Source organism: Balaenoptera borealis (assembly GCF_965194805.1).
Source record: "Balaenoptera borealis genome assembly, chromosome: 13".
Classification (NCBI taxonomy): Eukaryota; Metazoa; Chordata; class Mammalia; order Artiodactyla; family Balaenopteridae; genus Balaenoptera; species Balaenoptera borealis.
Genome location: NC_138870.1, coordinates 98334732 through 98348642, shown reverse-complemented (window position 1 = coordinate 98348642; position 13911 = coordinate 98334732). Strand labels below are relative to the sequence as shown.

The 13911-nt window shown below is 38.0% G+C and overlaps 1 protein-coding gene across 1 annotated transcript in view; it reads right to left on the bottom strand.

The window, feature by feature from the left end:
- Window positions 1–13911, bottom strand: part of XPNPEP3 (X-prolyl aminopeptidase 3) — a 62414-nt gene that overhangs the window by 29827 nt on the left and 18676 nt on the right. The window contains exons 3-4 of the mRNA XM_082350114.1: window positions 10257–10664; window positions 7778–7980 (exon numbers count right to left, since the gene is read on the bottom strand). Coding sequence (XP_082206240.1) covers window positions 7778–7980; window positions 10257–10664 — 611 coding nt within the window. The remainder of the gene's footprint in view (window positions 1–7777; window positions 7981–10256; window positions 10665–13911) is intronic.

The window sequence follows — 13911 nt, the reverse complement described above, 5'->3', positions numbered from 1 at the left end:
TTTTTTTTTTAGTTTCAGATTTTTTATCTCAACTTCCTCATATGGATAATAAAAAGATAATAATGAGTTTAGGACTTTACAAGAGAAATAAAATCAGTAAGAAAGAGGACACCAAGGGGATGAAGTTGAACCCTTGTCTTTTTTTTGGTTGAGTTCTTAAGAGTTCTTTACATATTCTGGATACTAGATCTTTATCGGATATAGGATTTGCAAATATTTTCTCCCATTCCAAAGTTGTCTTTTCACTCTCTTGATAATATTCTTTGATGCACAAAAGGTTTTAATTTTTTTTTAAGTTTTTAATTTTGATGAAGCCCAATTTATCTATTTTGCTGTTGTTGCTAGTGCTTTTGGTGTCATATCTAGGACTCCACTACTAAATCCAAGGTCATGAAGATTCACCTCTATGTTTCTGCTAAGAAACACATACAAAAATTAACTCACAATGGATGAAAAAACTAACCTTATGAGCTAAAACTAAAGAAAACTCTTAGAAGAAAATATAGGGCTGAATCTTTATAGCTTTGAATTTGGCAATGGATTTTTAGATATGACAAGAAAATAAGCAAAAAAAGAAAAGTAGATAAATTGGACTTGATCAAAATTAAAAACTGTTGTGTGTCAAAGGGCATTATCAAGAGAGTGAAAAGACAACCTACAGACTGGGAGAAGATATTTGCAAGCCATATATCTGATGCTTTACATAGTATTCAGAATACTACGTAAAGAACTCTTACAACTCAAAAACAAAAAGACAAACAGCCCAATTACAAAAAGGGCAAAAGAACTGAACAGACATCTCTCCAAAGAAGATATACTAAGATCCAATAAGCACACAAAAAGATGTCCAATACCATGAGTGACTAGGAAAATGCAAATCAAAACCAAAATGAGATAACATTTCACATCCATTAGGATGGCTATTATCAAAACAAACAAACAAACAAAACCCCCAAAAACCTAAAAACAAGTGTTGGTGAGGATGTAGAGAAATTGGAACCCTCGTATATTGCTGGCAGAAATGTAAAATGGTGAAGCCACATGGTTCCTCAAAAAGTTAAACATAGAATTACCATATGATCCAGCAATCCCACTCTGATGCATATATCCAAGAGAATTTAATGCAAGGACTCAAACAGATACTTGTACATCAATGCTCATAGCAGCACTATTCACAATGGGCAAAAGGTAGAAACAACCCGAGTATTCATAAACAGATAAATGGATAAATAAAATACAGATACAGGCTATACATACAATGGAATATTATTCAGTCACAAAAAGAAATGAAGTTCTGATATATATATGACACAGATAAATCTTGAAGACGTTCTGCTAAATTAAACAAGTCAGACAGAAAAGGGGAAATATTGCATGATTCTACTTATATAAGAAGAATATTTGCCTATTCTTACTTAGAATAGGCAAATCCATAGTAGATTAGAGGTTATCGGGGCTGGGGCGAGGGGAAATTGGGAGTTATTGTTTAAAGGTTACAGAGTTTCTGTTTGGGATGATTAAAGAGTTCTGGAAATAGATAATGGTAATGGTTGCAAAACAATGTGAATATACTTAATACCACTGAATTGTACACTTAAAATGGTAATATGTATTTCATAATAAAAAGTAGCAAATGGGAAGAAAATAAGGGAGCAAAATTCATTTTTATATGGCTAATTAAAAATGCTATGAAAAGGAAGAAAATGACAGAGTGCCAAACAATGATAATTTTACATTAAGGTGGAGAACCTGCAACCGCTTGCCCTCAAACTCCTCAGGATATAAAAATCTCAAGGAAGATACACTCAATTAATCTGATTTAGAGGAATTTTAGAAAGAGAAAGATTCCAATGAGTCACTATCATCAGATACCAAAATACTGGCTTTCAATATTAAGGCGGTAATGGAAGAAGAAGATTGATATGAAGGCCAAGGTCTCTTGACCCAATTCCTGGCAGGGGACCCAAGACCTTTTACAAATGTGTAAGTCAATGACTGGAGGTTGAGAAGAAATTCTTTTAGGTCTACTGGATACAGGAGCACAGTGTGCAGTACTGCTTAGGGCTGAAAATAAGCCCCTTAGGGATGACAGAATTAATTCAGGGGGTAAGGGGATGCTACTGTGAAAGGAATAAAAATGAAGGTCTGGGGACTTCCCTGGCGGTCCAGTGGTTAAGACTTCGCCTTCCAATGCAGGGGGTGTGGGTTCGACCCCTGGTCGGGGAACTAAGATCCCACATGCCTTGTGGCCAAAAAACCAAAACATAAAACAGAAGTGATACTGTAACAAATTCAATAAAGACTTAAAAAAAAAAATTAAGGTCTGGTTAAAAGTTGGAATATATGATAAAACAGCATATACTGTGTATCTCCCTTACCTGAATGTATAACTGATATGGCTATAATGTTTGAATGGAAAATCCTCCCCCTACTGGGTAATATGAAGAAAAGAAAAACAAGGGTCTTCCCTTCATCCAGTACTCACTGGACATGTAACGCGGGAGCCTTCAGAATTAACCTAAGCCAACTCAACTAGAAAACTGGAAACATTATTGGATACCTGGAAGGCAGTACTGCCCTGAATAAAGAAATGTCATATGCAGGTACATTAGTGTCCATAAATTCACTGTACTAGCCCAGTGGCCAATAAGGAAGGCTAATGAACCAGGTCACTAACAGTAGGCACAGACTCAGCTGTCCCCAATACACTCCACACTATTCAACTGATACAATAAGCTAAAGGAGACTGGTATCCTGTATTGATCTGGTTAATGCATTTTCCTCATTATCAATCACCAGTGAGAACCTACAACAACCTGCATTCATGTAGAATGGTTTCCAATATACATTTACAGTATTATTTCATGCCAGAAAGCATTCCAACAAGAAGGGCAATGCCCAAAGGAGTTCCATCATGAAATGGAAATGCACTACATGGAGTATGTTACCAGGGATCCATGGGACAGACTCATCATCTTTATGAGCCTTTTTTCCTCAGATCCTTCCTTTTGACCAACTGCCCAAGAATGCCAGGCAATTGGTCTGGTTCACAGATGGTAGTTCAGAACTAAAGGCAATTCTGTATGGAAAGCAGATATTGAGTCCAGCAGAAGGTAAAATCCTTATCAAAGAACAAGTTGGTCCACTGAGCTGAATTACATGCTGTATTCCTAGCCATGAAAGAAGAACTGGACACAAATAAAAGCCTCACTATTTGGGTAGATACTGACTCCAATGCACTTGCAATTGGTCTAACAATTGGCCATAAATAACTGAATAAGATTCCCACATGTGGGCCACCACTCTATATAAATCTCTATGGAAACTCTGAGGGTAAAACAAAGTAGGCCATGTTGATGCTCACCAAAGAAACCCTATGCCCGGGTTTGAAGGTGATTGGAATCAACTAGTTGATGGCCTAATTTGATCTCCTGAAATGTCAACAAAGGTCCATGAAATGAGTGGACATGGAGGAACTCAGGCCAGGCAGATGCACTGGACAATGACATAGACCATTGGCCCCTACCAAAGCTCAAATTGTTAATAAGAATCCTCCTTCTTGGAACAGTACAGTTCCATTTTTCTGTATTTATCCAATCTGTCCCCTTGTAATTGGGAATGGACTCGCTCAGTGGCTGGACCAGAAAATTCTACTTTAGGGGGGAAAGGTATGGGTTAAAATTAATGATAAATGGAAAGGCAAGGTTGTTGCTGAGGGAAAGGGAGCCAATAAATGAGTGCCACAAAAGGGAAAATCTAACAATTTTGGTGCCTCAAGAGAAGCTTAAAGCAAGAGAATAATATTTCCCTTAGCCTTGACTCAGAAGCCCTTGGGTGAAGGGCTCTGATGAAATCTCCTCCTCTTTTGAAGAGCCAAAAAGAGAGCTAGACAATAGCCAACCCAGCAAACACACTTCCCAGAGTGATATATGTCCTCAAAATGGATGAAGAGATGGGAGCTCTGTGTTTGACTATGTGAAACAATACAAATGTAGCTAGTTTTTTTGATTCTCATTTCATAGGATGGATCTATTATAGAGGACCTGTGTTGGGAAGAAACCTGTGGGCATATTTAACAGGCTGAACCTGAAAAACACTGATTAATAATAATCTAAATGGACATTATGTAGCCATTAATTGTGATGATGGTTTAAAAAAGGTACCACAATGTGATAGTAGAATGGCATCTACTACATGTCCCATCTGTCATAATAACATTATGTGTAAAAATAGCTATTTGCCCTTCTCTTGTGGGTGAATAGGCATGAAGAGGAGGAGGGACATTTGGGACACTTGGATCACTGACAAAGAAAAAGTTAAAACTTAGTGGGCCTACATTCCTGAGAATTTTGGAATTTGTTGTGGTTGGTTATGGGAAGCGCTACGGAAAACTCAAACCAAAGTCTGTTTAGGAGTAGACCAAAGTCTACTCATATGATCTAGGCCTGGAGGAATTACCATTTTGGGGGTACCAAATTTACTTCCCAATTGTACTAAGGCAGTTAGTACTCAATGGCAACATGTCTGGTGTTGGCCCACTCGAAATGAGAGCCTTAGAGAATTAGGAGCTGGGCTATGAGTAACTGGCCAGGCAGATTTGCTTTTAATGAGGAAAGACCTCCGAATGAAAAAGACCTACTAACATGAATAGGGTGTCTTGAAGGCATCCTATTCCAGGAGTAAAGACAAAAGTGGCAAGATACTTGAAGTAATAACACAGTGCTCACAAAATGAATCTTTTAATTACAGCATACTCTAAGACAATATGCCCAAATCAACCCAGCAATGAGAAGGGAACAAGCTGACATGTTAATATAAGCTAGGGTAATAGATACCTTAATTCAAATGGAGTCCAAGGCATCCCAAGCCCTATGGCCAGGAATTCCCATAGCAGAAATCCAGGGTATGCATTTGTGGGAGACTTATGGGCCCTGTAGTCTACGGAAAATATTAACTAGAGGATGCAACCTGTCGAGGTGCTCTTTACCAGCTTCAGCACCCCAAATGAGGGCTAACCATTCTTTCCCGGTAGTGTAGTTTGTGAGTACTGGACAAACTTTAAATATTATAGTGCTTCCTGTGGTAGATAAATGGGTTCTGTTGCAGGACTCTTCTCACTGGGCACCAGTATCTGTCAAACCATGTAACCTGAGAGAAGAAATCTGTCTGTGTACTCGAGATGTTCTGAATCCTGAAAAAACAGATATGGTCTCTGATTTATACTCCTATGAGGAATAATACATGGTATATGGGAAAAGGTAGATTGGGTTGGGAAGGACAAATTCATTACACCATTATTTTGTCCGATTTATACTGTAACTACAATGGTATTGTTATAAGGTATAATACGGAGTCATAAGTAAAATTAACACTGTAGATACTAATAGTGATCTAATATAATGGGAGATTGAGTTAAAGCCTTCTCAGGATCTTATTCCCTATGCAGCAGAACTGGTCTGATGAATACTTACAGCTGATTAATGAAAGATTATGATTCTTAATAATTCAGACAATATATGCCAAAAAGAAGAGATAGCTATAGATCTGAGAAGCAAAAGAATTGTACGGTTAGTACAAAAACATGAGAAAGTACAAGTGGAAGGTTCAGCTGTCTGTTTAAATCTCTACCAACCCCATATTTTGTAGATATTATAAATGGATTCAGCATGTGCACTTTGATTGTCTATCTCATTGTATGACATTGTAAGGCAAGTAACTGTTATCAAACTAAGGATTTTATTTTATTAGAAAAAGCCTTGACAATGGGTCGGGGGGTGTGAACTGTTAATTCCTAGAATTAGCTTGAGCTGTTTTGCTAAATTTCTGCATGACACTACTTTGGTCAAGGCATGGCATGAAACATACTGATTAAAAGTGTTGTGAGGGCAATAAGCAAATGAAAAGATGCTCAATACCACTAACCATTAGGGAAATGCAAATCAAAACCACAATCAACTCAGCCATAAAAAAGAAATAATTCTGCCATTTGCAGCAACATCGATGGACTTGGAAGGCATTAATTATGCTAACTGAAGTAAGTCAGACAAAGACAAATACTGTATGATATCACTTATATGTGGAATCTAATAAATACAACAAATTAGTGAATATAACAAAAAAGAAGCAGATTCATAGATACAGAGAACAAACTAGTGGTTACTAGTGGGGAGAGGGAGGGAAGGGGGCAATATAGGGATCGGGGAGTAGGGGGTACAAACTACTGGGTGTAAGACAGGCTACAAGGATGTATCGTACAACATGGGGAATATAGCCAATATTTTGTAATAACTGTAAATGGAGTATAACCTTTAAAAATTGTATTAAAAAAACACAGATACCCCTTCATACCCATTAGGATTGCTATTATCAAAAAAAAAAAAAACAACCCAGAATGTCATAGATATGGAGAAATTAGAACCCTTATGAATTGCTGAACACAGTATGGTGGTTCCTCAAAAAATTAAACACAGAATTAACATTTGATCCAGCAATTCCACTTCTGGGTATATATTCAAAATAAATGAAAGTCAGGTCTTAACCAGATATTTTTACTGCAACGTTCACAGCAGAATTATTCACAACAGCTTAAAGATGCAAACAACCCAAATGACCATCAGTGGATGAATGGATAACAAAACATTGTATATACATACAATGGAATATTATTTAGTCTTAAAAAGGAAGGAAATTCTAATATATGCTACAACACGGATGAATCCTGAAGACATTATGATAAGTGAAATAAGTTAGAAACAAAAGGACAAATATTATATGACTACACTTACATGAGTTGCCTAGAGTAGTCAAATTCATAGAGACAGAAAGTAGAACAGTGGTTACTAGGGGCTACAAGAAGGGGGAATGAGGAGTTACTCCCTACTGGGCACAGAGTTTCAGCATGAAATCACAAAAAAGTTCTTGAGATGTACAGTCGTGGTGATTGTACAACAATGTGAAAGTATTTAATGACACCAAACTGTACACTTAAAATGGCTAAAATGGTAAATTTTATTTTATTTTATATATATATATTTATTTATTTCACCACAATAAAAACAAAGTATTGCAAGAAATTTCAGGGCAGTACAGTTTGTATTAGCCTGTCAGTATTGATAACAGTGAGATTAAAGGTTTATACTTGGTCTCTGTGAGAGCTCTGTTACCTAGCAGGAATATGCCAATGAGACCAAAACCCAAAAATCCCTAGCTGAGATTCTATCTGGGGCTCCCTGGTTCCCAGGTGTTCTATACATGCATCTGTGGTTCCTGAGCCACAGAGAAAATGCACCTTGCCCGGTCCTTACTGAGGGAGGACAATAGGAGTCTGCACCCAGCTTCTCTGGACCTGGCTGTGAGACAGCCATTGGGTGTGACAGGTATTCTTACATTAATGCTGTTGCTATACTGTACCCTTCTCCTGTAATAAACTGCAGATTTGTAAGCACTGTCATTTTAGGTCCTACGAATCTTCTTTAACAAACTCTTAACTGCTGCTATTATTGTAGATATGGTAAGGAAAGGAAATAAAATGAATTAATTTATGTTGTTGCAAGGAGAAACAACTAAGATCATGGGTAAAAGATACAAGAGGGATATTTGATTTGCCTTGCAAGGTACTGAGCAAGTCTCTAGACACATTCAGTAAACATCGAAGCAGAAGCTAAATGTCCATGTGCCATGAGATTACTGCATTGGGTACACAACCTCAAGGTGCCCACTGAACCCTAAGAGCTGAGATTTTTTAATTTGGAAAGAACTTTTTCAGTAGGAGCCATACCTGTGATGTCAGCTTCCCAGCAATCTGCATTCGTTCAATTTCTGCAGGAGATTTGATCAGCCTGAGACGCTGTACCAGCTGCTGCACAGCCCGAACCTTGTTCTTGCTCCTGGCTTTGACCTCTGCCAACTGCTGCATGTAGTCACAGTGGAGCTGAATGTGAGCGGGCCTCATCCAGTCATACCACAGTGTATGTGTCTCAGCTTAAAACAGATTTAAATAAAACAGCAACAAGAAATACCACCTGTCATAATGACTTGAACAAGAGTCAAAACTATAAAATATGTAGTATAGAACTCTAAAGGGTTGAACACAAACTCTCAGGACCGAAGTAAATGAAGGATTGGATCGTAAATCATTGGAAAGGCCATCCCCTGAAAATAGCAAGATATTCTGAGACTGAACACACAGCTTTTTCTGCCCTCAAACTTCAGTGTTTTTAATAAAGATGATAGATGAGACTAAAGCTTTACTCAAGCTTTGATTTTATTATTTATTAACTGTTAAAGAACAATTACGACAATTGTTCTCCACACAACTGAGCTAGAGGCATCATTAAATAACTAAACACAAAAGGACAGAAAAAAGTACTCAGCTCATGACCTTATGGTTAAAAGTGTTCCATCCCTTACAAACAATCTCAGTATTGGTGAAAGGAGCTCTCATAGTTGATAATACATGCTAATCCACATTTACCCAGGAAATCCTTCCTTTTCCATCTGCCATGTATTCTCATTACAGACAACCACAGTTCACCATTTCACTTTAGAGACCCAAGGAAATGGTCAATTTTTGCCTGAGATATAAGATGAGGCTCATTATGAAAATCTTTTCCACTTACATCAGGTCTCTATTTGTTCCTTTCTTTTTTTTCTGACAGAAACCTATGAGTAGGGGATTCCCTGGTGGCGCGGTGGTTAAGAATCTGCCTGCCAATGCAGGGGACACAGGTTCGAGCCCTGGTCCGGGAAGATCCCACATGCCACGAAGCAACTAAGTCCGTGCGCCACAACTACTGAGCCTGTGCTCTAGAGCCCATGAGCCACAACTACTGAGCCCATGTGCCACAACTACTGGAGCCCGCGTGCCTAGAGCCCGTGCTCCGCAACAAGAGAAGCCACCACGATGAGAAGCCCCCACGATGAGAAGCCCGCGCACCGCAACGAAGAGTAGCCCCCGCTCAACGCAACTAAAGATAGCCCGTGCGCAGCAACAAAGATCCAACACAGCCAAAAATAAATAAATAAATAAATAAATAAAATAATAATAATAAAAAAGAAACCTATGAGTAGTATTCATGACAATCTAAGTCTGAAGGTTTGTTTATATGTTTTATACAATGGACTTTGGGACGGAAGAGGGAAAAAAATCCTAAAAATTTTGATCGGATATGTATTAGTGGTACAATCTCCTAAATATTTTCACTTTAAAATAAAAGTGATTTTAAATGTAGATTACATGTAAAACTCTAATCTTACTTTCAATAGAAATTTAATTGTTGTAATTTTTAAAAAGTAAAACAACCATGACCATCTGCTGTCAGCTTATAAAATCACAGACCAACCTTTTTAGGTTTTTAAACTTTCAATCTATGATCACTGGAAACAATTTTGAAATTCTCTTTTAGAGACTGACTTCAGAAATGTTTATAAACCTTACAAGAATATCAGACTAAAATTTTACGATCATACATTTTTTTGTCTAAAATCAAGTATTTTCCAACTTGATCATCTATCTTATTTATCAAATTTGGCTCTAAGTGACTTCTGGACACTTCAAAAAATAAAATGCTTACTAGAGCTGTAGATTTGTAAGAATCACTAAGGATAGTTTATAATGCAGTGTACATTCTGAAAAGTTCCAGAAAAGGAATCCCAAAACATTCTGAGTGATCATAATTTCACCAGAATAAGTGTAGAGAAAGTGACTATTTCAAGGGGCATGAATTCAACCGTGTACACGAACCACCGAGAATCTTGTTAAAATGCAGATCCTGATTTAGTAGGTATGGAGTGGGGGCTGCAGATTTTACATTTCCAGCATCTATTATGCATTTGTAATTCTATAATGCCTCACCAGGTGATTCTGATGCTGGGGATGAATAAATCATTCTTTGAGAATACTGCCCTTTTTTGAAGAGTTGGCAAAAGCAGTAAGATAAGTAGTAATCAAAGGTCAATAGACTGGTCAGGAATCTTGAAAAGCAGCCCATGCTCATCCTCCACTTTAAAATTCTCTGTCTGGGATTTCAATCTAGAACAGTTAAAAGTTTCTGTGAATGAATAATCCAATGAAGATTTAGCAAATGAATAAATGAAATCTTTAAAGTCTTGTGGAAAAGATTTATATTCTTTTCATGGTGCCCAGGGAAATGCTGCTATGATAATTATTTTAGGAAATGAAGAACTTTGTCTAAACGGGCAAGGAAGGTCTTAGTCCCAATCTGGCCTATGATTTGACTTCTGCTCCCATTTGTTACCTTTCAGTTTTGGTACAAGATGTTGAAATTCTTCCAGCGTATAGGCTTCATCCACTCCAGTTAGAGCTATTGCTCCATCAGTACCAGATCGGGGGCCATCCCAAAGTTCTCGACTGGGATCTCTCTGAGGCACAAAAAGTATGGCCTTGTGTGCTGGTAACTGCTTGCCGGGGAGGCTTTGAAGGACCAGAATGCTATCAGGCTCTTGGAATCCACACAGGTACAGGAAATTGTTGTCTTGGTGGAAAGTATAGGGGATATCATTGCTCATATAGTATGTAGGGTTGGACAGCAGTACCACTGTGTGGTCTGTACCACTCTGCCCTTGTGCTTCCTTGTGGATCAGAGATATTAGCTTGTGTCTGCGAAGTGCATATTCCACCTGGGATAGTCCTGGCGTCACCTCCCCTAGAAATGACAAATAACAGTGATGCTTTGCATTTCTATAGTGCCAAAGTACTTAAGATAGCTTAATATTAGATGGAGACACCCAAGTTCATTTCTTCAATTTATGCCCAATCTCCTCATAGCACATGGCAAATTAAGGAGATAACCCAGGTTTCAAATTTCTATTCCATTGCAAAAATTTGGAAGAAATGATAATTACATGTGGTCCTGCCTGAAAACTGGGATCATGACCCCTTAAGATCTCTTTCAGCTCTTTGGTTCATTCTTTTACTCATTCAATCAAATATTTACTAAACATTATTATATGGAAGGCATTGTTAGGCAAATAATCCAAGTTGCCCTGAAATTTCAATATACAAAGTGAGGAGAAGGATCACATTTTCTGTAAGACTTCCCCAAAAGAATGTAAGCTCCTCGAAGACATAGATTTTTGTCTGTTTGCTCAACGTTATATTCCCAGGGCCTAGAATAACAACTGGAATATAGTAGGCATTTGATAATTGTCAAATGAGCTATAGTATTTTTAGAGTTTAAGGCCAAAAAGCTTTCCCCAATTTCAAGAGCTAGAATAAATTTCTCCTTCTGAATTTCCAAGGCATAATAATATCTTTCTAACAGGGCTTTTCACTTTCTACCTTGTATTGACAGTGAGCTGGGTATACATAACCTCTCTGATGGCCAGAACCATCTTTGTATCCTTCAAAACTCTAGTAATATTATCCACCTCTTGGGGCTGTCATGAGAACCAAATTTGATAAAGCATGTGGTTCTTAAGGATTTGAAGACATCCTAGAAAATCTTTTGAAAGCTATGGATGTATTCTGTTTACTAAACGGCATGTAGGCACATACAAACATTTTTTTAAAAATTTATTTAATTTATTTTATTTTTGGCTGCATTGGGTCTTCGCTGCTGCACGTGGGCTTTTCTCTAGTTGTGGCGAGCAGCAGGGCTACTCTTCGTTGCGGTGCGTGGGCTTCTCATTGTGGTGGCTTCTCTTGTTGCGGAGCATGGGCTCTAGGCACGCGGGTTTCAGTAGTTGCGATACGCAGGCTTAGTTGCTCCGCAGCAAGTAGGATCTTCCTGGACCAGGGCTCGAACCCGTGGCCCCTGCATTGGCAGGCGGATTCTTAACCACTGCGCCACCAGGGAAGCCCAAATACAAACTTTTGACATACAATTTCAAGAGTCTCAGATTCCTGTAAGCGCACGCAAAAAACCCATATTAAGAACCCCTGTGGGACCTCCCTGGTGGTCCAGTGGTTAAGAATCTGCCTTTCAATGCAGGGGATGTGGGTTCGATCCCTGGTTGGGGAACTAAGATCCCACATGCTGTGGGGCAACTAAGCCCACAAGCTGCAACTACTGAGCCCGTGCACCACAACTACAGAGCCCATGTGCTCTGGAGACCGCACGCCACACTAGAGAGAAGCCCTCGCACCACAACTAGAGAGAAGCCTGCATGCCGCAAAGAAGATCCCGTGTGCCGCAACTAAGACACGATGCAGCCAAAAATAAATAAATAAACAAACAAATATATATATATATATATAAAAAGAAACTTTGTTATGAAGTGTTATGTGTTAGTTCTTTTTTTTTTAGCTTTTTCTCCTTTTATTTATTTTTTATTTATTTTTTTAACATCTTTATTGGAGTATAATTGTTTTATAATGTTGTGTTAGTTGCTGCTGTGTAACAAAGTGAATCAGCTATATGTATACATATATCCCCATATCTCCTCCCTCTTGCATCTCCCTCCCACCCTCCCTACCCAACCCCTCTAGGGGGACACAAAGCACTGAGCTGATCTCCCTGAGCTATGCAGCTGCTTCCCACTGGCTATATGTCCGTGCCACTCTCTCACTTTGTCCCAGCTTACCCTTCCCCCTCCCCGTGTCCTCAAGTCCATTCTCTAGTAGGTCTGTGTCTTTATTCCTGTCTTGCCCCTAGGTTCTTCATGACCATTTTTTTTTTTTTTTTTAGATTCCATATGTATGTGTTAGCATATGGTATTTGTTTTTCTCTTTCTGACTTACTTCACTCTGTATGACAGTCTCTAGGTCCATCCACCTCACTGCAAATAACTCAATTTCGTTTCTTTTTACGGCTGAGTAATATTCCATTGTATATATGTGCCACATCTTCTTTATCCATTCATCTATTGATGGACAATTAGGTTGCTTCCATGTCCTGGCTATTGTAATATGTGTTAGTTCTTAATACTAGTACCTAGCAGACTGCCTGGCTGCTAGCCCAGTGATGACTGGGTGAACGCTTCACTTCTGAAATGGAAATTATGCCTGCTTTCACTTTAGGTTCCCAAACAAAAGAACTACTAAAACAATTACTCACAAAAGCTGTATCCCTAAGCCTACACTTAACAATAATAATAGTAAAACAACATCTAATGCTTATTGAACGCTTACTACATGTCTGTACTATTCTAATTATTTACATGTATCAACTTATTTTATCTTTACAATGACTCTGTGATGTGGGGAACTATTATTATTCCCTGTGGTAGCCAGTCTCCACATGCAAGTATGGGAAGATAGCCATGAAACACTGCTGTGTAAGAAAGTTAAATAAGAAGATGGACAATATGTTCTCATTATGTTTAAAAAAAACAAAGGAGAGAAAAAAAAGAATTTAGAAAAGAATCAGAATTTTTATAGTGGTAACCTATGGAGAGTGACATAAACTGAAATTTTCTATTTAACATGATTTATTATATTATTTGAATTCTGTTTCAATGAATATATACTCATAATTAAAGTCCCAAATAAAGAGAAAAAGAGGTTAAAAAAGGGAAACCATGGACAGTCCACTCCATACTCATAACCTACAATGGTTCTTTATTGTCTGTCAGATCAAATTCATACTCTTAAGCCATTTTAACATTTACATTTAAATGTAACATTTTAATGTTCTCTACCAGGTGACTCCAACTTATCTGGCCAACTTTTTTTGGTAACAGCTTTACTGAGATATTTTCATACCATACAATTCGCCCACTTACAAGTGTACAATTCAATGATTTTTGGTAAATTCACAGATTTGTGCAACCATTACCCTAAACAATTTTAGAATATTTCATCACTCCAAAAAGAAATCCCATGCCAATCAATAGTCACTCCCTGTTTCCTCCGAATCCAATCCAGCCCTTGACCACCACTAATCTATTTTCTGCCTCTCTGGGTTTGTCTATAGTACAGATTTCATATAAATGAAATCACACAGTATGTGG